Genomic DNA, 24168 nt, shown 5'->3' with positions numbered 1-24168 from the left:
TTTGCACACCACCACCAGAACTGTGTACTTCTGACGGAGACTGTATGGGCTGCAAAACATAAAATAGTTACTATTTAAGAAAAAAATGTGCTTAACACTGCTTTTGAGTAAGGGTCACATTTCCCTATTTCTTTAAATGTCTAGACATGGTGAGTGAAACACTGTCAAACTTTGGATTCTGCTATGTTCCCATGACGAATACTGATTTTTCATTTTAGCAGGCAGTTAACTTGGTAGAACTCAAACTCCAAACTCTCTTCCCTAAGGTGGGCAGCAGCTGAAATCACTGTTCATTTCTTTTGACTTAGCCGGAGTTTAGCAGAGTTTATATGAAGAGGCTGAGTCCCCTGCCTGGGGCTGCGTTCCAGGATTTCTGCCCTCAGTTTCCAGCTGCTGTGGTTGCTCTGAACTCTGTCCTCTGATTCCTCAACCCGAGTGATGGTCTCTATCTGAGTCTCAGCCTCCCTGCAGCAGCACTGCCCAGCACTGACAGGTGAAAAGCCATTACAAACAGGAAATTCACCAATTGTTCCCTTCTTCCAAATATCAACTTCCCTCCAGTTTCTGCCTGCTTTTACTCACTCTCTAGTAACTTTAAATAGTTGGGGTTTTTTATTTTTGTCCAGAGTTTTTCACTGTTATCTGTAAGAGGAGTAGCAAAATGAGCTACCTCACTACTATCAGAAGCAAATTCCCCAGGCGACTTTTGAACACAATAAACTTGATTTTACATCCTCAGTAAAATATAGCCTAAGGACAAAAAGAAATTGTAACCTTCATTCAGTATTTTTATTGTTAGTAGTGATACTGGTATAATAACTATTTATGTATATTATAAGATAAAACAAATAAGCAACTATCTAATGTTAATTAGAAATCAACATCTTCAGTGTAAGAAAAAGATGTCTAAGGATAAAGTTAAAGACAAACCCTCTAATGTTAAATTTCCTTTGAAGACATCATTATATATCCATGACTTAGAACATTTTTTCTCCAATATATTTTCTAGCTTTTTCCACTAAAAGGGCCTAGATACAATGTTACCCCAGTAAGAATGAGCACATATAGCAACCAATTCTTGGATTCTAAATAGAATTCCCCACTGAAAGGAACCAGAGCTCTTGGAACCATTTCTGGGGCAGGAAAGACATGTTGGATGGAATGTCTTATACCAGAAAGCAAAGAATCGCTCAAAGACTAATTAATGAGGGTATGCCAAGAGGACGCAGGTGCCAGCTTGAAGGGACTCTCACTAACCAAATTTGGAATAATTTGATCAAAAAAGAATAGTGACTACAGCTGAATTGTAAAACATTTAATAAATAAAACTTCATGAGGTCATATTGACATGAAAGAGAAAACACAACAACAAATATTTTGCCACCATTTGACATGATGATTAATCATACGAACTCCTTCCTCTAGAATTTGGTAATTCATTTAGTAATTAAAGGCAAAGGTTTAGCATTTATACTGTCTTTTTTTTTTATACTGCCTTTTTAGGAGGAAATATAGCTCCTCCTTACTTGATGAGGGAAAGTTCTTTACAGAATGCCAGTATCAAAGGTAGAAGAGATGACAGTTAGAAAATCCATCATTTTGTAACCCCCAATGCAGTAACAAATGCAGACATGGATTATCAATGAAAGCTAAAATCATTAGGTGAATGGCTGGTGGGCAACAGGATCTTCACATGGTGCCAAAGCATCACACCCCAGATTCCTTATCAATTACAACAGGAAAACTGTACATCCGCAATGGAGAGATTTGGCAGTCACCGCCTTCTTCAACCAAGTGGTAAAATGTAGCATCAGGAACCACAGGAGAACCAGCCAGTCTGATGCTAATAAAAAATGAATTCTTGCCTCAAATGTTTACCTAATAAGCCCGCAGATCTAACCTCTCCTTTACAACTCACATATGGGATAAAAAAGATACACATCGAGAATGTGGGCCTTCTATTACACAACTGAGCTGGTTGCCTCAAAGAGTCAATGTCAAGATTGACTGAAGGTGGGAAGGTTGTTTTTGTTAAAAGAGACAAAGGAAGCACATGCAAATGCAAGGTATAAATCTTAATTGCTTACTATCCCCTCCCCCCCAAAAAAGCTGAAAGAGACATTTGGGGGAAGTCACAATTTGGAATGGCCGTCTGATAACATTAGAGAATTATCATTAATTTTTAAAGATATGCTTGGGACATTGTGCTTATATCGGAAATTGTCCTTATTTTGAGATGTATGCTGATGTACTTAGGGATGAAATACCACGCTGTCTGCAAATTCCTTTGAAATGATCAGCAAAAGGGCATAAAAATGCACGTATCTATACAGACCAAGCAAATATGTCAAAATGGTAACAATTGTTGAATCTACATAGTGAGCATACAGGCTTCACCATAAGAAAAAAAGATTGGGCTGAAATAAAGAATTTAACAGAAGGGGCAGAAAACAAAGTCTAGGAGATCTCCCAAAATTCAGAGCAAAAAAAAAAAAAAAAAAAAGAAAAGAAAAAGAAAAAAGAAAAATATGAAAGAGGATCAAGACAGGGAATCAATTTTACAAGTCCAAAATAAGCTAACAAGAGTTTCTATAAGAAAGAAAATGAAAGGATGGAAGCTAACCTATTAAAAAAAAATCGACAATATTCTGATTGACCCTAGCACAATGAATGAAAAAGACACAACTCTAGACACATTCTCATGAAATTACAAGATACTAAAGAAAAAGATCCTAAAAATGTTCTAGAAAAGAAGAGAGAAAAGAAGGCCACTTACAAAAGAACAGTAACTAGATTGTTTCATCAGTGACTCCACATTCTAGGAGACAATGGCAGAAATGTCTTCAAAGTTAGGAGGGAAAATGACTTTCAAGTTGGAATCCTTTGCTTAGCCAATGGAGCAGAAGAGCAAAAGACATGTCTGTTATAATGTCTTTGGTTGCAAGTAGCAGAAAAGCCAACTTCTCAGCTTACACAATGAGAAAATGTATTGTCTGACATAACTGGAATCCCAGAGCTGGGGCACGCCCTGGGATCCTCCCGTCTCTCTACTGCACTGTCCTCGGTGAGGAAGCACTGCTCTCAGGCTTGCTCCCTCAGTCAGGTTACGCCAGAGCTGCCAGTAGCACCTTCCTTATTTACGTCCAGTGAGGGAAAGACAGTCTCCTCTGAACACGCCACCGAAGCCCTTCCCTTCAGTCTGAGCAGACCAACTGAGATCAGAGGTCCAACCTTGATCAGTAACAGTTGCCCAGGGAATGCGATGGGTGGAATGACTTCAGGACCCTTGCTGGAGTTGGGAATAAGGTAGAAAGATGAATAATACCAGGGTTCTGTGGAAAATGGATAGGGGTTAAGCAACAATGGTGTCCACTACAGTTTACTACCCATGCACCCTATCTCAGCAAGTTTTCTAAAGATGTATTTCAGAAAACAAGGACGAAATCAAATAAAAGATATGGGTTCCAGGAAACAGCAGCTCCAACCTAAGAGGTCAGTGAAGGGAAGATCCAGGTGGCAGATGTGTACAACCTTAGAGAGTTAAGTATTTGTGCAGATTGCAGGACGACAGAGAGCTCGGAGAGGAAGGCCTTTGGGGGTGAGAAACGCAGAATCGCAGGAAAGAAACAGCATGGCTGAGAGGATTTTACAAGATCAGGGACTACTATTAAACAAAGGTGAAAGGTAATCAGAAACAGTGGGAAAAACTAGGAGCCATACAAGAAAGCCAAGGTCCAACTACGTGGCGGGTTAAATTCTGGCAAGACTTTTCAGCAGGTGAGCGAGTCTGAAGAAAAGAGAATCCATCTGTCCTTGATTGGTCATTCTCCTTTGAGTGGTCCAGCGACTGTGATTCTAGACCTATGAAGAAGGGAATGGAATCCTCGCACACTTCAGCAGGCCTCGCGGTGAGCAGGATTTACACACGTGTAATGTCAAGGAGGTGACTGGTTTGCAACCTCAGAATTAACCTCCGGCCACTGGATGTAGCTGCAGGGCAGCGCATCACCGTTAATGATCGTAAGAATGGAAAGTATATGATCAAGTATAGTTTGTAGAAAGTAGAAGTGGGGGTGCATGGAAGGAAAAGCAGGGTCATTCAAATCCTCATCTTATACGGAGGGGAAGTGCCACATAGACAAAAGCTGGTGGAACAGTAACCACTGTTTAAAATTACAGAGAAAACGTGAATGTGAATTTCAACATGGGAGGTGATGTAAGCTAAGTCTTCCTCTTTCACTTCAGCTCAGATAATTCCCCACAGTTGGCAAATCAAGAAAGATATCCAAGCATATGAGTTCGTTTGGAAGGTAACCATTAAAGGAAATAAAAAACAGAAATAGTTAAAAGCTGTCCTCTCTGGGTCGTGGAACAGGAAGAGGAAGGGGCAGACTGTTGTTTTCACCATAACCTCTTTGGAGAGAGGTTATGTTGTTACTGAGTGGCTGTAATATTTTGATAAACTCAAAACCCAAGCCAGCTGAGCCTCAATAGCTTCCTATTGCTCTGATGTGAACGTGAAAAACCCTGCACCCAGCCTGTCGGCCTCTGTGCCCGCACCTCTGTCACCCCCAGCCCTGCTCGGCTCCAGCCACACGGGGCTTTTTAAGTACCTCACACGGCGAAGCTCCTGCGGTGCTTGGGTGGGGGACTTCCCACAAGCTCTTCTTTGCAAAAGCCCTGTCCAACACTCGTGTTCACTGCCTCCTGAGAGTAAGCTTCCTTATTCCTCCCAAGGCTGGGCTGTCCCCCCGTTACCCGTGGTCCCAGGGAGCCTCCCCATACGTGTCCTTCAGAGCACTTAACCCGCTGTAATTACGTAATTACTTGTGAATTATTTAGTCTGTCTCTCCCGCTAAACGTACACTCCAGGAGGAAAGGTCCCACCCATGTGTGTCAGTGACCCCACAGCCCGCCTACCACAGTGCCTGGGGTACCACAGACACCTGACTCCATCATGAAATGAATGACAGCCTAATGAACTGCAGACCCTTCAGCACGGAGCAGCAAGGAACTCAGTACCTAAACTGAACTATATTGGCCAGATGAAAAAGTTACTAAATGTGGAACAATCCCACAATTTAGAATCAAGTGTCACTGTAACAAATCGTCTTAGGAAATGTAGACTGCTTCACCAAGGTCAGCGAGGAAGCTGTAAAATCTATCACCCCAAGTCCTGCCGCGTCCCTCTGCGGTGACCTGTGGCTTGGATGGAGGTCTTAGCAGTGGAGATGATTCTGGGGCATCTTTTGACTTCCTGGTGAATTAGAGGAAGGTGAGGGAAAGGGCAGAATCAAGGACAGCTCCCGGAATATTTGACTGGTAGCTGGCTGGTCGCTGATGCTGTTACTGAGATAGAAAAGACAGGAGGAGAAGTAGACGTGAATGGGGAAGAAGGCAAGAGTTCTGCTTGGGGCTTGTTAACTTTGAGGTGTCCACGAGCAACCCAAGTGTAAATACTGAAGAGGTCATCGAATGTGGGGCTCAAGAGGGAGCTCAGAGATTTAGGCAGAGTAGAATCGTCAGCACACAGCCATACCTGTCATTCAGAGCAATGAAAACACACAAACAATGGAAATGCCCCTAATTAAATCAAGGTGACGCCACCAATGAAATGTCATGTGGTCATTAAAAACGATGCTGTAAAGATATCATCCAGATGTTATCTATCTGTACACAGCAGATTTATGAGCAATTCTTACTTTTCCTCTTTCTATATTTTCTAATTTTTTTCATCGAACAGATATTAATTTTTTAATTAGAAAGTATAATTATTTTCATTTTAGGGAAAAGTGGTGATATAAATCTATTTTTACTGACACGGACAGATATCTACAGCATATCACTGAGGAAAAAAGGCAAGTTACACCAGCACGTACTATATGACCCCCTTTACCTAAAACAATACGCACGGATGTACATGGATGTATACAGAAGCGTCCAGAAGGATATTTAAAATGCCAACAGCAAAGGTAACTTTTAGGCTGTTATCTACCAAGCAATTTATATGGCATTAAGAATTCTTTAACAGTTTTAGCTGCATTACACTGTGCATGATAGCTGTAACACACTAAATGTGTTCATAAAAATATTTGATGTAATAATTTGAACTAAGCTTTTAATGTCATTTTGTCTCCCTTAATTGCACCTGTGCTTTAGGGCTTTCCTTGGTCTCTTTCCCCCACATAATGACTACTCAGGTGCTGGCTGTTCTTCTTTTTTCAGTTGCATTGTATAATGTACACAATAGGCGTTCTTAATCTTTTTCTGCCATGGACCCTTTCGGCCCTCTGGACCCCTCCTCAGAAGAATGTTCTGAAATGCATAAAATAAAATGCATAGAAATTGATTAACGACATACTTTGATAATTGCAGCTAGAGTGAGATGTGCTTCTTTAGTCAACCATTAAATAATCAGATCTACAGCTGCGTCTAATAACTACCCCAAGTTGGAAGTAGCGATGAGCACAAACGGCATTTCAAATATCTGTAACTATATAGTATGATATGAAAGCATCTTTGATCTTCACTGGTGACAAAGTCCCAGGCACTCCTAATGCTACCAAGGTGTTTCCTTGCCTACATTTGTCGTTGAAGGAAATCTGCATTTTCAATGAGAGGCTGGTGAAAAGAAAGATCAGTAGTGCTTTTCCCATCCAAGGTCACAGAGCCCCTGCGGCAGAACCCTCGGTCTAGAAAGGTACACACCAAATAGTAAGAGCAGTTTTCTCCTCGTGGTGGAGTTTTCAGAGTGATTTCCATATGCATCTAATTTTTTTTACAATGATGTTTTACTTCTGTAATTAAAAAATAAAGAATAAATACTATGTTTTTGTTTGTTTGCTTTATCTTAAACAGCCTGGAAGGTGGCTAAGATATTTTATGCAGCTGCTTACAATCTACATTAATATTTTTTACAGGGTGATGCCACTTAAAAAAAAGACTTTCAACCTTCCCTAACCACTTAAGTATTATGACAACTTTAATCATTCCCATGTTCTTACAAGCCTAGAAAAAATTCACTAGATATTTACTCTGGAGTTAAAAGGAAAAGACAAACTGTCATAACTGCAGATGTTTGTCTATTTTTCTGCCAAGTGTAATTCCAAAAACAGCTGAAACTATTAGAGCAAATTAGTACTTAATATAGACTAATACCTTCTGTTGTTTACAAAAACACAAAAACCAGAAACATGAAAATTTATATTTAAAAAATAAGTTACTAAACATGTGTAGACAAATCTAAAAGACAACTTATCAAAGTAATGTCAAAACTTAAGTACCACTAGAAGCCCAAGAAAACCAAAATGCTTTAGCATCTTCAAAAATAACTCACACGTAGAAAGTCAGCTCATGCTTTAAAAGTGCTCAAGTTCATGTTTTAGCAGCACTGTGGAATGGTGCAAAGGAGATGGGAATGAAGGGAAATGTGCATATCTCAGAAGCCTGCTTTGCTTTCTTTCAAATCTAAAAATAAAACCTACGAACTGCCATATTAATAAGTCTAGAAAATGGATTCCTTTTTTGTGGAAAGCTTTAACAAACACAGAAATAAAAATATCTTCTCGGTCACTCGGACCAAAGGACGTAAACATAAACCAGATGTCAATCCTCATTTCTCTACCATTTCATTGTCCCTCAGGGCTCTGGCGGGGCTTCTGCTGTAAAGCTGTTTCTACAGCACAAGAAGACATGTTAAATGAATGAAGGTGTGCACAGAGCAACACGGACCAGGCTCAAAAGCCAACTATTGAGTGAAAAGAGTGAGTTGCAGAATGTGACATAAATTTGCAAAAACTCTTTCAAATGTTACGTTCTGGTCACGCGGAACTCAGCATAACTCTGGCATGGACAGTATCCCGCTCACCTTTGGGGAACTGGCTATCTTGGGGAGGCAGGGCAGCAACAGGCTGGCATTTCGCTGGAGCTGTCACGTTTGAGTTCCAGAAAAGGAGGCTGGTGTAAACTGCACAAAGTCCTAACGTTTCCAAAGTCGGAGCGGAGAGCACGTGAAGTAACTAGCACATGAGCAGAGCGCAGAGACATAGGAGGAACAGGAGAGAGAGCACTGCGGGAAGGCAGGACCTCAGGGGCAGGCCCACGGAGGAGTGGTGAGGGGCTCTGATCCCACCCCCTTAGCCCAGGCTTGCAGGGGTTACAGCGGGGCCCTCCAGTGTCTTGCCTGTGGGGGGTGGAACTAGTCCTTGACAAGCCAGGAGCGAGCTTGCTTTTGCACTGCTTCCTTCACCAGGAAAGTCTTGGTCAAAAAGAATTTGTAAAAATCAGAAGAACTAAGCAATGCATTTGGTACCATCGTTGCCTCACGCTTCTGCCCTGTCTCAGGACTCAGTAGCAGAAAATGAAGTGCGTTTGAAAAGGGGAAGCCCTCTCCTCACGGGTCCCCAGGGTCTCCTGGGGTAGAAGTGGAGGGATGGAAGGTTCCATGAAGAGACCTGGAGTGGGAGCCCCAGGGGCCTGATGGGTGGGTGAGAAGTCAGCTTAGGGCAGGCGGCCTCCAGAGCAGTGAGGGGGGCACAGGGGACAGGACAGACGGCCAGGGCACCTTGCAAAACCTTCCGGGGCGCGGACCGTCTGAGTAGATGCAGCTGGGAAGGAAAGGGGAGCCTATTCAGCACAGCTGGTGCGGCTGCGTCTGATTTCCTACACTCTGCAAACGGAACCGCTCCCAGCCCCCAGCCGGGCTCGCTCCTCCTGTCTCACCTCCGCACCCCAAACTCCTCTGACCCGGGCAAACAAGTTTTCTTCTTGTCCGAGCCTTCATTCGTGCTGGTCTCGCCTCCACTCATACTTTCTCTGGGACTAGCTAATGTGGCCTTGTCGCTCAGGTCTTGGGGGTCACTTTTCAAAGAAGTGTCTTCCCTGACCGCCCCCCCCTACATCTAGGTGGGCCAGATCCCTCTAATGCTTATGCACTCCCTCAGTGGCCAGTACTTCTCCATTGTAGCATTCAGCCCCTTGTAAAGAAATGGCTCGTTTGCCTGTCCGGATTTTCCTTTAGACTCTTAAGATCACTGAGAGGAGGACAGTCCCTAACATCTAGCACAGTCACTAACACCTAATAGATGCTGAATTAGTACAGGGTAAATGAATGAAGTATTGCTATGTGAAGAGTACAACAGAGAAAGAGAAATGAAGCAACAGCGGTCTGGTCCTGAACTTCCAGGATACTATTCTTTACGCATATTACAATTCAAACGAGACAGAAGGTCCTGCAGCCACAGACACTCTTCAAACCGGAATCCCAAGGAGCCACTGAAACTTCAAACAGTAGCAAAATCAAAATGCTCCTTTTTCTTCAAGATTCACAAAGGAGAACTGGCTGGAGTTCCTCTTGCCAACTAAGGGGTCCTGCCTCATAGGTTCTACTCACACGAGGTCACGTGTGATGAAACGGAAGCTTCTGAAGTTTTGCTTTCTAGTGCTAACTGCTAAAAACTGTGTCTTCTTAGCCTAATTAACAGCTCTCTAATCTCTACAAATAGCCTTGCAGTCATAAATTTATATGCTTATCTTTAGGTAGTCTTTCCTTTAAAAGGGTGCCATTAAAAGACCACCCTTGATTTAGCAGCATCTATCAAAGTTTTGACCCAGCATGTCCCATCTTTAGGAATTTCTCCTACAGAAAATGTCGGCTGTGAGCAAAATAGTATATTTAAAAGACTATTCACCACAGCATTCATCAAATTAAAAACATGGGAAACATAAGTATCCCTCAATAGAAAACTGGTTAAATTATAGTGCACCCACATAATGGACGACTAACCCAACCCTTAAAAAGAATGATATAGCGCTACAGGAACTGATACCTGATACAGTAACTAAAAAGAGCAAACCTTGCAAATGTGCACAGCATTTTATTCTTGGCGTAAACACACACACACCCTTGCTTTTGTATACATAAATATGTACATAAACACACATATAAAATATATATAATAATATGAGGTGTCTAGCATAGTCAATTTCAGAGACAGAAAGTAGGAGGGTGAGGGCCAGGGGCTGTGGAGTAGGGAGGAATGCAGTTATGGTTTAATGGGGACAGTTTCACTTTTGCAAGATGAAAAGGGTTCTGGAGATGGATGGTGGTGATGGCTGCACAATGAGAATGTACTTAATGCCACTAAACTGTGCACTTAAAATGGCTAAAATGGTCAATTTGATGTTATGTATATTTTATCACAAGTTAAAAATCACACACACACACACACACACACACACACACACACACACACACAGATATAATAAGAAATAATGATGGCTGCCTCCAGGGAGAGAAACGGATATCTGGGGACAGGGTGGCAAGGAGATCTTTTACCATTAAACATTTTATACCACCTTTTTCATTCTGCATTACATACCTAACTACCGTCTTTTCCTGAAAATAAGACCTAGCCAGACCATCAACTGTAACGCATCTTTTGGAGCAAAAATTAATATAAGACCCAGTCTTATTTCAGAATAAGACCCGGTCTTATATAAAACCGGGTATTATATAATATAATACAATATAATGTAACGTAATATAATACCAGGTCTTATATTAATTTTTGCTCCAAAAGACGCATTAGAGCTGATGGTCCAGCTAGGTCTTACTTTGGGGGAAAAACGGTATTAAAAAATCATTAAAAAAAACACCCAGCCTATACAAGAAGACTTTTCCTTAATCACAAGTCATTTATATCCTTTCTTAAAGTAAAAATTATTTTCAATCCAAATCAGGATTCCACTTCAGTTTTGAGGGTCTATTTATTAGACTTAAATGATGCAAGTTGTGAAAAATTACTTGTTCCCCTAAGAATGTATTAACCAAAGCCTGTCTTTATTTTTATCAGCTTTTACAGAAAAGCTTCAAAATCATCATAGAAGAAAATTACCATTTTTATCAGTACGCAACTTTTATTCTATCATAACAACCAAGCTAGCTGAATATAGAACTGTTTCAACAGCAAAAAGCCCTCATCATAATTCGAGACAAAAATCAGCCTGCAATTACATGAGTTAGAAAACAAACTATGCTTTATGTTGCAACCTATCCTAAAGCTCTAACTTATATGTCAGAATCTCTCTCTCTCTCTCGCTCTCGCTCTCGCTCTCGCTCTCGCTCTCGCTCTCGCTCTCTCTGGATTCCTCCGAGTTTATCTAAAACCTACTTTTGTGAAGATCCACTACTTTCTTGAGTCTTCCAGAATGAGCACTGTAGCCATGCCACTGGCACCTCGCCTTCTGTAGCACTGCCCGCAGTCAAGGAGAAGGCAGTATTTGCAGGGCCCAGCAGCACCCCTGGCTCAAAGCAGGGGCTCAAATATTTGCTGGATCAATGAATAAATAATTATCTGCTAACAGGCTTGCCGTCAAGCCTCACAAAGAAAAAATACAGAAAGAAAAAAGTAACAGATGCTTTGTTCACTTGAAGTCAGTACACGATAAAGGTGAAGACTGGATGACTCGTTCACCAAATAGCTATGATGCAACTGGCTAAGTGGGAGCTAGACCTCATCTCATCCTAAAGTCACATACAAATACAGGTACTTTTGAAAACCACACCAAAGATAGGGTAACTTACCTATAAGATCCTTTTGTACATATCAAATATGTAGTATGTAGGAATAGTATATCAAGCTTTTTTAGGAAAAAAGAAAATATGGATGAATATTGACATGTTCTTAGAGTTTGAAAGAATTTTCTAAGTATAAAAGCAAAAGAAGAAATCATAACAAATTTTCTATATCAAAAAGACAAGCAGAATCAAAAGATATATGACAAAGTAGGAAAAAACATCTGCGTGAAGACAGACATTAAGAGTTCTTACAAATCCACTTAAAAATACCCTGATGGAAGAATGAATACAGAACCTGAAGAGGCAATTCGCAAAGACTGAATACAAATGGCCAGTGACTGAGGGCTGTACGCCACGTATTTATGCTGAGGTTTAGCCTCAGTAACAACCCAAGGAGCACACATTTAAAAGATGGCTATCCAATTCTGGGAGGGTATGGGGAAATGGCACTTTCTCAGACTATCGTGGGAACCGGGATAGCAATTTTGGAAGACAACGTGGTGGTACCCACCAGCACTTCCAAGTCTGGGCAGCCATTCTTCCGAAAGACTGGCAGGCACATGAGGATGTTCAATCCAGTAGTCTCTTTAATAGCGAACCACTAGGAAAATCAATAGGGGGACAATGCATGACAGAAAGTCGGCACCAGACCACGCTGGTGTTTAACAGAAATGAGGCATACAGAAATGTACCATATGGATAGATGCTGAATATGTATAATACTATCCTCGTTTTGTTCAAAATACAAAAGGTGCATGTTTGTATAGCCTGAGAAGATGATTTGGAAGGCTTTAGTTTAAGCTATGAACTAACAGTGGTTACTCTGGGTAGTGGGCGCAGAGAGTAACAGGGAGCTTTCACTTTTTTACTTGATATACTTTAGAAAGGTTTGAATTTTCCACAAAAGCATGTATTATTTTTATAATTTCTTTAAAAGGAAAAGAAGAAAAATAAGAAGATACAAGCACTTATCTACTAAAGACAGGTTCTGTCCTTTGAGAATTTCCTTCCAAGTTCCTTGAAGCTCAAATGGCCATGTCGTTCCATTCATAAATAATAAGAGGTATTTTAAAAAAAACATCTCTTCTGTATGTCTTAGAAGAAATTGTATAGAGTCATCATGGCCTGTTTTACAAAATCCATTTGTGACCTTAGAAAAAGACTATTAAAAACCTTAACCACCCCCCAGGCCTACTATGTACCAGAAGAAACCCATTCACTGTCCATATTACATGTAGTCCACACAATTTCTGAGACAATGCACAAAGCGCCAGCCACACAACTCCCACCAGCATAAATACTTGGCATACAAAGAACGTCCTGTCAGCAGGGCCCAGGGTACATCCCGCGGCAAAAGGGAATGACAATTTGAGTCACAGGATCACGAGTGAAACCAAATTTGGGACTTGGAGGCAGTGCAATGCTCCTCCCCTCCGTCCACACCTTCTCTTCTCCTCCCCCCGAAACCCTGCCCCTCACAGAGTCCCTAAATCAGCTATCTGTTATGTCCACACAGCTTTAGACTGAGGTGTCAGAAACCACTAGAGAGACACAACAAAGTGTTACTTGGGAGTCTCAGCTGGAATCACAATGGCAGCATATGGGTAAGCTCACATTTTTTCCTCAGGAAAAGAAATGGAAAAATTCAATGAGAATGTTCTGCCTTAACACATGGAATGTTTGAAAATCCAGGTGTCAAAACAGCAAATGTGGCGTGACCACTGATTGTTTTTAAAAGCTTGAGATATTGAGCCTGACAGTTGAGAAATGAAAGAACCACTCATTTTACAAAATTAAAGTCCACACAATGGCACCAAAGTAGCCAAAAGTGCAGCCGATAAAGCACCTGAGTGTCAGACCTCGAATGGCTTGGATCCCCAGCGTTTCAAAAGGCAGTCATTCTGCTCTAAGAGTCTCAAGAGCCAGACGTGCGTCTGGGTCCTGCTCTCTGTAGTGCCCGTGGGAGGAGTGCAGCAAGCACATGCCATTAGCCATGGGCTCCACTGTTCTATGACAGCTTTCAGGAGGCCATCGTTCTAGGGGACCACACAGCGGTTCCCGGATCTGAAAGTGCGTGGTACCACTACTCACTAACAGTGAGCAGGAAGTCATTTACCCAAAACCAAAGCAAACAAAGCGCTCCGCTGAAGACCACTGGGCAACAGCAGCGGCAGGTGAAGAGCTCAGTCAAAGCACTCTCAGCTCAGCTGACCTGCTTCAAGGTGAACTGAAGTTGCAGATCACCAGTTCCGGCTCTAATCTGACGCCCGCCCCCAGATCACGCTGTGGCTACCAAGTAACCCTACCCAAACTGACCTTTCAGGGCTCAGGGAAGTGACTTTTTTTTATTATATGGCACAGTTTGGCACAGTTATGTCTTTAGTCTTTGGGGTACTTTTATACTGTCCAAGAGTAGTATATCTCGTTTTTTTTTTCCTTTTTTTTTTTTTTTAAAAACAGATGGCCAAACCAGGACATATACTAAAAAAAAAAAAAGGAAGGTTACTTACCTGAGCCCTAACATTCCAGCTACCATGGAATCCTGTTGGAGCTGGTCTACAGAAGCAAGATGTATTCTGGGGAGTCACATGTCACATCAAAGCAGGAACTGGTGAGTCTGTATTTTTATGGAGCCTAAAACAAAGAAAATCGTAAGTTGAAAGCCCCCATTGTGCTGCACGACCTTTTTCCCAGGGCTATTTGGGACATTTTGAAGATAAACATATAGACAAAGTACTATGCTATTTCCCGGCTTACCTCGCTAGAAACAAAGGATAAACTGCAAATTACTGGCACATAACACAGTGCTAAAATAAAGGAAAGATTCATGCATGTTAGAATCGACACTATGACAGGTCTTGCCTCCTCTGAAGGACTCTGTGACACTATAAAGCGTACCGTTCGTGGTGATCTCGGACAAGTATTTCTTGTACCACGTCATACAGAAATACTCGGGGAGAAAATACATGTTCAAGAGAACATGCAGCATTAAAATGTCATCCCCCAAAGGACACGTGAAATCCAGAGGCAAAGTCTCCCTTCTTTTTCAAGCAGCTGAAGCTGCAACAAGCCGCTGTAACATTGTGGAACGGGGCTGTAACCCTGAGAGAAAGAAGCAGCACCAATGGACACCAAGTGCCCCGGGAGACCCAAAGCCATCCTCCAAAAGTCTGTCTCAGAGCAATCACTTTTAAGCTTCTCAGATCAGCAAGTTGCCAAATTCAACAGACTGAGTTATTAATCTGACAGTTTCTCTTTTGCTTTTGAGTACATATTCAAAAAGGACTTTTGTCATTACATTTTTCATCATTAAGATAACCACTATTTCCTTGTTAAAACCTAAACTGGCCTATATAAGCTAATCTCTAATACCTTGCTGGCCCAAGAGGAGCACTTTTATCTTTAGACTAAAAAAAGCCTAGCGTTACAACTTAGAGAATATTCACACAAATAATTACTTGTGTAATCAAACTCAGAGGAAGGGCAACACCAACCAACTCTTTTACTTACGGCTGGTCTATAACTAGCAGGATAGTTCCTAGAATTATCTACTGAGGTACAGTGAGGTCTTATAATTCCCGTAAACAGTCGAGTCACAGAATGCTTTGAAATCCCAAAGTCAAAGTAACAGTATTACTCAGTTACCATTAGGTGGGTACAAAAGTAACTGAGGTTTTTGCAATTATTCTTAACCTTTTAAACCACAATTACTTTTGCACCAACTTAATATATAATAAAAATCAAACTGGTATCCTGGCTGGGAGGCCCTGGAAAAACCACAGCTTTTCATAGCCGCAATTGTTTTTCACTTGTAAACTGAGGGAGCTGGACTAAGGTTCCTTCCAACTCTGAAAGTTTAAGATCTTTGATTAACTCAAGAAGTTTATGGAGAAGTAAAAGAGCCAGCAAAAGAGAGCAGTTAGGTGAAAACCCAATAAAGTAGTGGTTTGCTGGTCCATATATATAACAGCCCCAGCTCTTAGGCAAGGAAGACAAGTGACCCCTTCCTCAGGCTTGCTCCCGAGGCCAGACCTCTGCAGTAACAGCAAAACAGCTACAGTGAGGACATATCCACATGCCAGCAAACCCCACACAGGTGTGCCTTGAAAAAGCTAGAAAGGCCAAGGCCTCTAATGGAATGGCCACCGCCCTCTCCTGGTATAGGAGTGGGGGTGCCCTGCCTGCCCCCAAATTCCCATTTCCATTCAGATCCCCTACACACCTATCTACTATCAAAGTGGTAGAACCGAGTATTTAAGCAATGGCATGCAAAGCAAGTTTTCAATAAGTTCAAAGGTTCCTTGCAAGAGAAAGGCAGAAGAGAGTACATGAAGGCAGAAGAGCGCAACCTTTGTGTAAGCGAGCCCAAGGAAGAGGAACCCACTGACGTGTGTCCTAACCAAAACAAGGTAGAAGCACAGTGGTGACAATGGCAGTTTGCCCAGAGAGGGCTGTTACAGAAGCACCGAGGACAAGGTCCTTCCGTTGGAGTGACAGTAATGCTCTACCCAAGAAAAACGGTTGTGTCTGTTGGCCACATGAGGCTGGTCTGCACGCATGTCACCGTAACAGAGGGCAGTGGAAACAAGCAGGTGTCCTGCCACACTCCCTGTAACTCGGCGCCAATCTAGGGCTGTTTTTTTACCTCCCCCCCCCCCCCCGTGCGTTTAAAACACTAGTTACTACAAATGTCAAATATTTTCTGTTATTCTCTCATGGACTCTCAGGCAGTCTTCCAACAAACTGCTCTTAGCCAATTAAAAGATTTCTGATATTCGTTGTTAGAAAAGATGACTGGGTCCAGGACACATCCTTGATCGTGCAAACAGTCCCAGGCAGGTACCTTAGCAGCGGAAACGGGCCTGTGACGGGAACCAACAATTTTAACTCTGCTCTTCTTCATTATAAGTTAAAGAAGAGAGTTTCTCATTTTATCTCCACGTGGGGGAAGGAGTATTCGGGTGGGGGCAACATCACATGGGACTACTCATCTAGCCAGCTGTGCTGTCCGACTCCACAGCTTGCCTCCTTACCCCACTAGACCCAGCCACGCAGCGGCAGAGCAGGCAGGGAAACAATGGTAAATTACAAATAGAATGCAAAACTGTATTCTAACCCCCACCCCACCCCCCGGTACAGAAACAGCCCAAAAGTTGGAGTACGGTTTGACGGCATCACGCTTTGCCAGGTGAAACAAAGACCTGGTACTCGGTTTAAAGCATTCCAGGCAAATTTGAACAGTAAGAAATAGAACAGCGTGATAGGCCAATATGAGCAAAAAAGCCATAGAAGGTTTCTTCAAGCTGTTAGGACATGCTTACTTCATACACCACCAGGAACTTCGCAGATAAACTATATTCTGGACGCTACCTGTGCTGTTTAAAGGGCTAGGGGTATGACAAACAGCTAGCTGGAGGGCATCTGAGGAGGCAAACACATTGCCTACAACAGCAAAACAAAGCAAAGCCCTTGTCCAGTGACATCTCAGGTTCAGATGTACAAACCTTGGAATCTTTGTCAAGCGAGGCTTGTGTGTCTGTGTTCTGGACGGGATGTACCTCAGTGACAGGCCACTTAGCTGACATGTACGAATGGGTGCTCTGTGGCGACTTACTTAATCAACTGTACTTCTGCTAGATTGATTGTGCCCTTTAAGGTTCTGACATGTGTGGGTAAGGAAATAAAAGTGTTTTTTAGGCTTCCCCACTGGGATTTGAAGTGCAAGTCCTAAAAAGCCCACAAATAAGCCCATTTCCCTGAGATCCCTGGGGGAAATTCCCAGAAGACTAAAAAAATCCAGACCCTGTATTTTCAATAAGGATCTAGCATATTTCAAGAGACCCAAGAGGTCAGGCTCAATCTCATTAACTGCAATCACTGAGATCCAGATGAAAATTCCAGCCATGAAACCCAAATTTCTCCTCTAGAGTAATAACTGCCATTAACAGTGAATTTTACTACCAAGGTCTGACTATGCTTTGTTTTTCTAGCATGACAAAATGCCTACAACTTGGGAGAGTCCTCCCAAGTCTAAACCAGTTCGCCTCATCACACGCCGGAAGTCTAAGCCACTTAGCATCATCGCACGCCGGTAGGTATGGTTCCAGGATCACCAACCGCCCCCTGAATTTGATCCTACCGTCTCACAACTTGGGGTACTGATCCCACACAGCAGGCACAACATGTGAATGGCTCCACAGAGACCATTCCTGTTCCTGGAAAAATAACCAGAAGCACACATCTGCCTGACCATGAGTCAGGAATATCAATTTTGTGGTTGAGCCCATTTCTGCTGTGACCAATCCACACGGAACACACAACAGAAACGACTGCCACAGAGGTATTCCAGAGCAAGCTTCCCCCTCTCGGATACGTACTTAGCAATATCGCAAAAGGTCTCCCCTCTGTGAGAGCACTCTTTTTAGACTCTTCACAATGACCTTAAGTCTTCAGCACAAAACCACAGACACATTGCCACACCACGTAAAAGTCACCTGAGTTTCAGTGTGGGCGATTCAGGCATAACCAAACTAAAAAGAAAATAAACTTTCAGGGACAATTGACAGGAAGCCCAGCGATGCGATGAACTTGCCCCATATGGTACTGGTGATCTGGAGCTGGACGCGTCCGGGGCTATGGGAGCCCGTTACATACGGTGTCCCACTCCACTTATGTAACTGGAAGATCGCCGGCGAAGGGGGGAGGATGGGAGGGCGCTCAGATTCTGAGGCCACAGCAACCCCAAAGACCCTGGAGACGCACTCCCACTGAAGAGCCTCAGGTGCTGCCGGACAAACAGTCCCCTATCCACGGCTCCTGATGGGAACTAGAACAGCCTCTTTCGGATGAGTTGTGGGACCAGGAACACAATGTCTAGTCCCTTTTGTGGGTGGACAATAATTCCCACCTACTTGTTCCTGCTGGATGGGAAAGGAGATGGTGGACCGGCTCGCTCGCAATGGGGGCAGAAAGTCACGGAATGGGCGAGAAGGAGGGGGAGGCAGAGCCCGAAGATGGGGGGTGAGAGCGCAGGAGCCCTTGTGGCGCACTCTCCCGACGGGAGGCGGACTGCGCACGCGCGCCGGTGGGGGGGCCGAGTAACGGGAGAGGGGGCGCGCGAGGGAGGGAGAGGGGAGAGCGCGATCCAGGGAGAGGCTGGGGCCGCGGGCGCGCGACGGCGCCGCGGGCCCGAAGCCCCGAGAAGGGCACGACGCGCGCGCAGCCCCGACAAGCGAAGCCCCAGCGACAGCGGCGCCCGTGGGGCCGGGGGCCGGGATGCGCGCTGAAGGCGGGAGAGAGCGGGGCGCCAGGCGAAGGTGGCCCGGGGAGGCCGGGGCGAGGACGGTCACCCGCAAGTGCGGGTGACGGGCCGAGGGGGGAGCCGTCACCGGCGGCGGCGGGAGGGGGAGGGTAGAGAGGAGGGACGCCATCCGCCAGCCGTGTCGTCCGACCCCGCGGGCCCCTCCCGCGCCACGTCCCGCCCCTACCCCCCGCCCCTCGGCAAGGGTCCCCGCCCGCGGCCGCGGTGGCCCCACTCACAGTCTCTCCTCCTCGCCTCCTCCTCCTCCTCCGCTTGGCGCGGCAGCGGCGGCGGCGGCCATTTTCCGGACGGCTTTTACCACAGCCCTCTCTCCGAGAGGAGGGAGCGCGCGCGCCGCCGACGCCGGGACTCCGCACGGTCGACGTCGCGCCCCGCCCTCCCGGCCGGACTGCGCGCAGCTGCACCTGCGCGCCCGCGTCCCGCCCCCGGCACTGCCGCGAGCCCGTCTGCCATTGGGTGCGGCGATCGGGGCGGGGCGGGTCCTCCGCGGCGGAGCCACCAATTGGCGATAGTTTGTGTCCATTCTGGCCAGGGAAAAGGGGGCGGACCCCCTGCCCAGCTGCCGATTGGCTGCCGTTGGCCGTCATTTGGGAAAAAGAGGCGGCTTGGGCACTGAGGGGCTGGTTTAGTGGGAGGCATTTGAATATTAAGGATTAATGGGCCCTTGCGGATGCTGGGGCAACTGAAGGCCTAGCCTTCGCACTCCTGTTTGCGCGGCCCTCCTGGGCGGTTGATGCGCTGTCCACAAACACGCCAAGTAAGCTGCAATAAGTGTTTCACTGCACCTGCATTTTCTTATTGCCACCACCTTCAGTAGAAGCAGCAAAGTTGCCTGCCCTGGAGCCTGACGTTCCAGCTGAAGGACCTTGGTTTAAGAGGCCTATCCATTGCATTCTTTCATCTGAGCCTGCCATGAGCCAGACTCTCATAGGGGCAGGGAATACACTGACAACAAATCACAGCTCTGGCCTTCGTGAAACTGTGGTGGGGGAAAAGGGTACATGACAGGGCTGCATGAGACCCGTCATTGTTAGATCAGATGGTTTGGTGGAGGTGTGAAGAAGGCAGTGGAAGCACAGAGGAAACAGCACTAAGCTCTACCTGGAGGGGAAACGGAAGATTTCCTAGAAGAGGTGATTTGGTAGCTAAGATCCAGCAATTCTGTTTTGAAAAAATAAGAGTATGAGAAAAGTTTTAGTCAGTGGGGTGTTCAAGATAAGACTGTTTGTCAAGGTGAACTCACTCTGATTCCAGCCATCCTCCAATTCATCCAATGCTCCTTGTACAAGTCCTATGATTAACAAGGAACCTTCTAATTCTGATTTGGCTCCCCCGCCCCGCCATTCATTTACTAAACAGCTGCTATGTGTCAGGCACTGTTCCAGGCTCTGGAAGCACAGAACTGAGTAAGACAGCAAACTAACATTCTTATGTGGAATATTCATACTAAACATATAAATAACTATGTAATATAATGTAACATAGTGATAAAGGCTTTGAGATAGATAAAACAAGGGTGAATAGGTGCTATTTAGATATCCACAGGCTTTTGCCTTCATTTTATTTCCCCATGTAGATATCTGGGGAGAGAACATTTCAGGAAAGTTCAAAGGCCCTGAGGAGAGACTATGCCCGGCATGTTAGGGACTAACAAGTTTACGTGGCTAGAGAGGGATGGAGTCACTATGGGAAATGGGAGCTTATTCTGAGATGAGAAGCCCTTGGAGAATTTTGAACTGAGAGCTGACACCATCAAATCTATACTGTAGGTGCAGTGTTGAGAACTATCCATGCTGGGACAAAACTAGGAGCAAGAGCCCAGTCAGGAGCTCCTGACAACAATCTAGGAGAGGTAAGAGTGGCTTTAACTAGGGTGGTAGCAGTGGAGGTTCTGAAAAGTTGTGAGATTCAAGCCATGTTTTCAAAATCAGGCAGAAAGGATTGGCTGTAGGGTATAAAGACAGAGAAGAAACAAGTATGATTCCTGAGTTTTTAGCCTGAGCAACTGAGTAAATGGGTGCCTTTCACCACAATTGGGCTCCCCTGTAGAAAAAGCACGTTTTTATAGGTACAGATCAAGAATTCTTTTTTGGCCATGTTAAGCTTAGAGTGCCTATTAGACGTGCAAGTGGAGCTGTTGAGGAGGCTCTTGGGTCAACAAGCAGTCAACAAGTCAACAAGCTGAACATTTAACTCAAGAAGTTATAAAAGGAACAACATAGTAAACATGGAGAAAATAGAAGAAAAATAATGAGCAGAAATTGATGAAGCAGAAACAAGTGATAGAGAAGATTGAAAACATCAAAAGCTGATTCTTCGACAAGCTGAAAAACAAAAGCCAAGCCTCTAAGAAAAGACATGTAAGGAGAGAAGAGACCAGCCAATTATAATAGAAATGAAAAGGAGCCACAGCCTACAGATAGAATAGATTATACAATAGATGGTAGATAAATTGGAAAATATAAACAAAATGAATAAATTCCTAGAAAAGCACAGCTTACCAAAATTGACTCTAGAAACAAAACCTGGATAGATCCTCTATAACCACAAAGGAATTGATTATGTATTCTAAAAATCTCTCCCCCCCCAAAAAAAATAAAACAAACTCAGAGTTTCACAGATGAGTTCTACCAAATCTTTAGTGTGTGGGTAATTCCAATTATAAACAGAAAAATGAAGAAATCTTTCCAAACTTATGAAACTAATATAACTATTGTAACGAGCGAATAAAACCATGACACTGAATGTGGAAATAGATGTAAAAATTCTAGACAAATAAACTGAATCTGGCGGTATATAATAATATAACCAAGTTGAGTTTTATCCTAAGAATGCAAGGATGGTTTAAAATTAGAAAATCAACCTTAACTAATTTAAGGGGAACAAATTATATGATTATTTCAATAGATGCAGAAAAAGCATTTGATAAAATTCAACACCCACTTATGATTAAAAAAAAATACCCAACAACTTAGAGAACTATGAATAGAAGGGAACTTTCTTGATTTAATCAAAGGTATCTATTTAAAAACCTTAGAACAAACGTCGGATTTAACGGTGTGAAGTGGAAACAAAGCAAGAAACAGAACAAGATCTACAGGGCAACATCACTTGTGTAAAATAAAACACATGTGTGCTTCTCCTTCCATTCTCGTTTACACTTCATCTTTGGAGTTCACCGCAAGGAGAAAGACCAACTAATTCCAAGTTGATTCCCTGGTTGTTAGGATGCAGACATAGAGATCCAGCCAAGAGCTGGGAAATTTAATAGGGGAAAATGATTCAACTCACTCTAGCTACAAAAATTATAAAACAGTTGGGAATAAATGTCATAAGAATTGCCAAAAAAACCTATATTAAAAAACACAATAAAGATGTCAATTCTTCACAAATTAATCTGGAAAGTCTTTGCCTGAGTCAAAATCCAGGAGTTTTTATAGACTATAACAAGTTAATGCTAGGTTGGGAAGAGTAAGTGTACAAGGCTAGAAGTCAAGACATTTTTGAAAGAAAAAAAACGAATGGAGAGCGTCTAGGGTCTTGCTAAATCCCTTAGTTTGAATAAACAGGACTTAAATGATACAATTTCACTCTTGCCATTGAAAAGTAGAAAAATATACTGGAGTGTAAAGTATTTACTAGTGAATTAAAAATGGGCCATTTAAAACATGGGACTGTAGAAGATAAAAACCAGGAAAAAGTCATCGAGATAGCAACCACGACAGAAAACCAACAACCAGAAGGATTTTATTGATATGGCAGATAGAGTTCAAACTTCTCCATCTGTGTAAAAATCCCTTCAGCTAATAGAAAATATATATTTTCATGAGAAGGGTAAAACAGACTGCTCAAAATTTTAGAACATCCCAGATGATATCACAAAAAATAAGTAAATAAAAACTACAAATTTGTTTCAAACACTATGGGACATTTCCTAAAGTTGCTTATAAATTAGACCCCTCAAAAAAAACAATCTCAGTAAATTCCGAAATGTAGAAATCCTGCAGGTCAGTCTCTGGCAACAATACAGTAAAATTAAAACTTAGGAACAAGAGAATGGGCAAAAGTAAAACAAAACAAAACAAAAAAACACTCCATTTGGAAGTTTTAAAACAGGCTTCAAAATAACTCTTTGGTTAAAGAGGAAACAAAAACTAAAATTATAAACTCTTCAGCAGTGACCAACAATAAGAGCCATACACATTAAAACCTATGCTGTGTGGCCAAAATGGTCATCTAGAAAAATTAATAACCTTAAGTACATTTATTAGAAAATAGATGAGAAATGAATTGATTCTGATACATCATTCTTGCACTCGTGCGTGCGCACATACACAGATAGACAAACAGGGTTTTCCTTCTTTACCCTTAGAAGCTTACCGCAAGAAAAGTATTGATTAACAGAAAGGAATAAACCCATCAGAGTGAAGAGAATGTGGTGAGGATAGGAAGTTATCCTCGATGGATAGATTTCAACATTCATTTCGGAAAGCAGATGAGAATTAGTTGATGGATAAAACAGGCAGGAAAAATCCAGCCTAAAATTGACAAGGGAACTACAGAGGAAGTGGGAGCCAGTTTGTCAGATATAACACCAGAGAGTAGGCTCCAAATCAGCAGGCATATGGTGGAAGGCAATAGAATTAAATGGGACTGAACACTTGGGGATTGATTGAAGGGCCCAATACAGAATGACTGCACCAGTTGGAACCTCCTCTCCTTCAACAGACAGCTGAGGGGGCAGCCGGTGTAAGCCTGCAGTGAAAATACCTGACAGTTCTCTAATAAAATTGAATGAAATGTCTGTAGAGAGCTAGGGCTTCCAGCATGAATGTTGGTAACCCCTGAACAATTTTCTCCTCATTCCAGCATTTGTGGGATGTAAACTCTGTTCCTCAGCTCCCTACTCTACACAAGAGAGTCATAGCAGGAAAATGGAACTATTTGCCCTAAAGCAGAATAAATCCGCAATAATTATCCAGTCCTTCTTTATTAAATATTAACCAACCGCTAAGGATCATCATAAATTTGAATAAGGCCTGCAACATTAAAAATAGTCAAGTGTAACCTATAGGGGGAAAATGAACTTGGAGAAATCCCAGAAAATGCAGGGAACATATGGGAAAAAAATTAATTTGATTAGCTTATTCAGAGACCTGACAGAAAATATTGCATCCAAAAGACAAGAAGAGAATATTGTGTAAAAGGAGTGGGGAACAAGAAAGAATTAATGGAGGGGCCAGCCCAGTGGCTCAGGCGGTTGGAGCTC

The 24168-nt window shown here is 43.2% G+C and overlaps 1 protein-coding gene across 4 annotated transcripts in view; it reads right to left on the bottom strand.

Moving 5' to 3' along the window:
* Positions 1–19326, bottom strand: part of MECP2 (methyl-CpG binding protein 2) — a 49900-nt gene extending 30574 nt beyond the window's left edge. Inside the window, exons 1-3 of one of the 4 annotated variants that reach the window (XM_081043940.1) lie at positions 19118–19222; positions 14089–14212; positions 12090–12179 (exon numbers count right to left, since the gene is read on the bottom strand). In XM_081043940.1, the coding sequence (XP_080900066.1) occupies positions 12090–12115 (26 nt within the window). In that variant the 5' untranslated portion in view covers positions 12116–12179; positions 14089–14212; positions 19118–19222. Of the gene's footprint in view, positions 1–12089; positions 12180–14088; positions 14213–18485; positions 19041–19117 lie in introns of those variants that run through there. The other 3 variants (XM_081043938.1, XM_081043939.1, XM_081043937.1) reach the window with 3 other exon arrangements.
* Between the last annotated feature and the right edge of the window lie 4842 nt (positions 19327–24168).

The sequence above is a fragment of the Rhinolophus hipposideros genome (genome assembly GCF_964194185.1).
Source record: "Rhinolophus hipposideros genome assembly, chromosome: X".
In the NCBI taxonomy this organism is placed as follows: Eukaryota; Metazoa; Chordata; class Mammalia; order Chiroptera; family Rhinolophidae; genus Rhinolophus; species Rhinolophus hipposideros.
The sequence above is the reverse complement of the archived record's forward strand: the minus strand, read 5'-3'. Positions and strand labels throughout refer to the sequence as shown.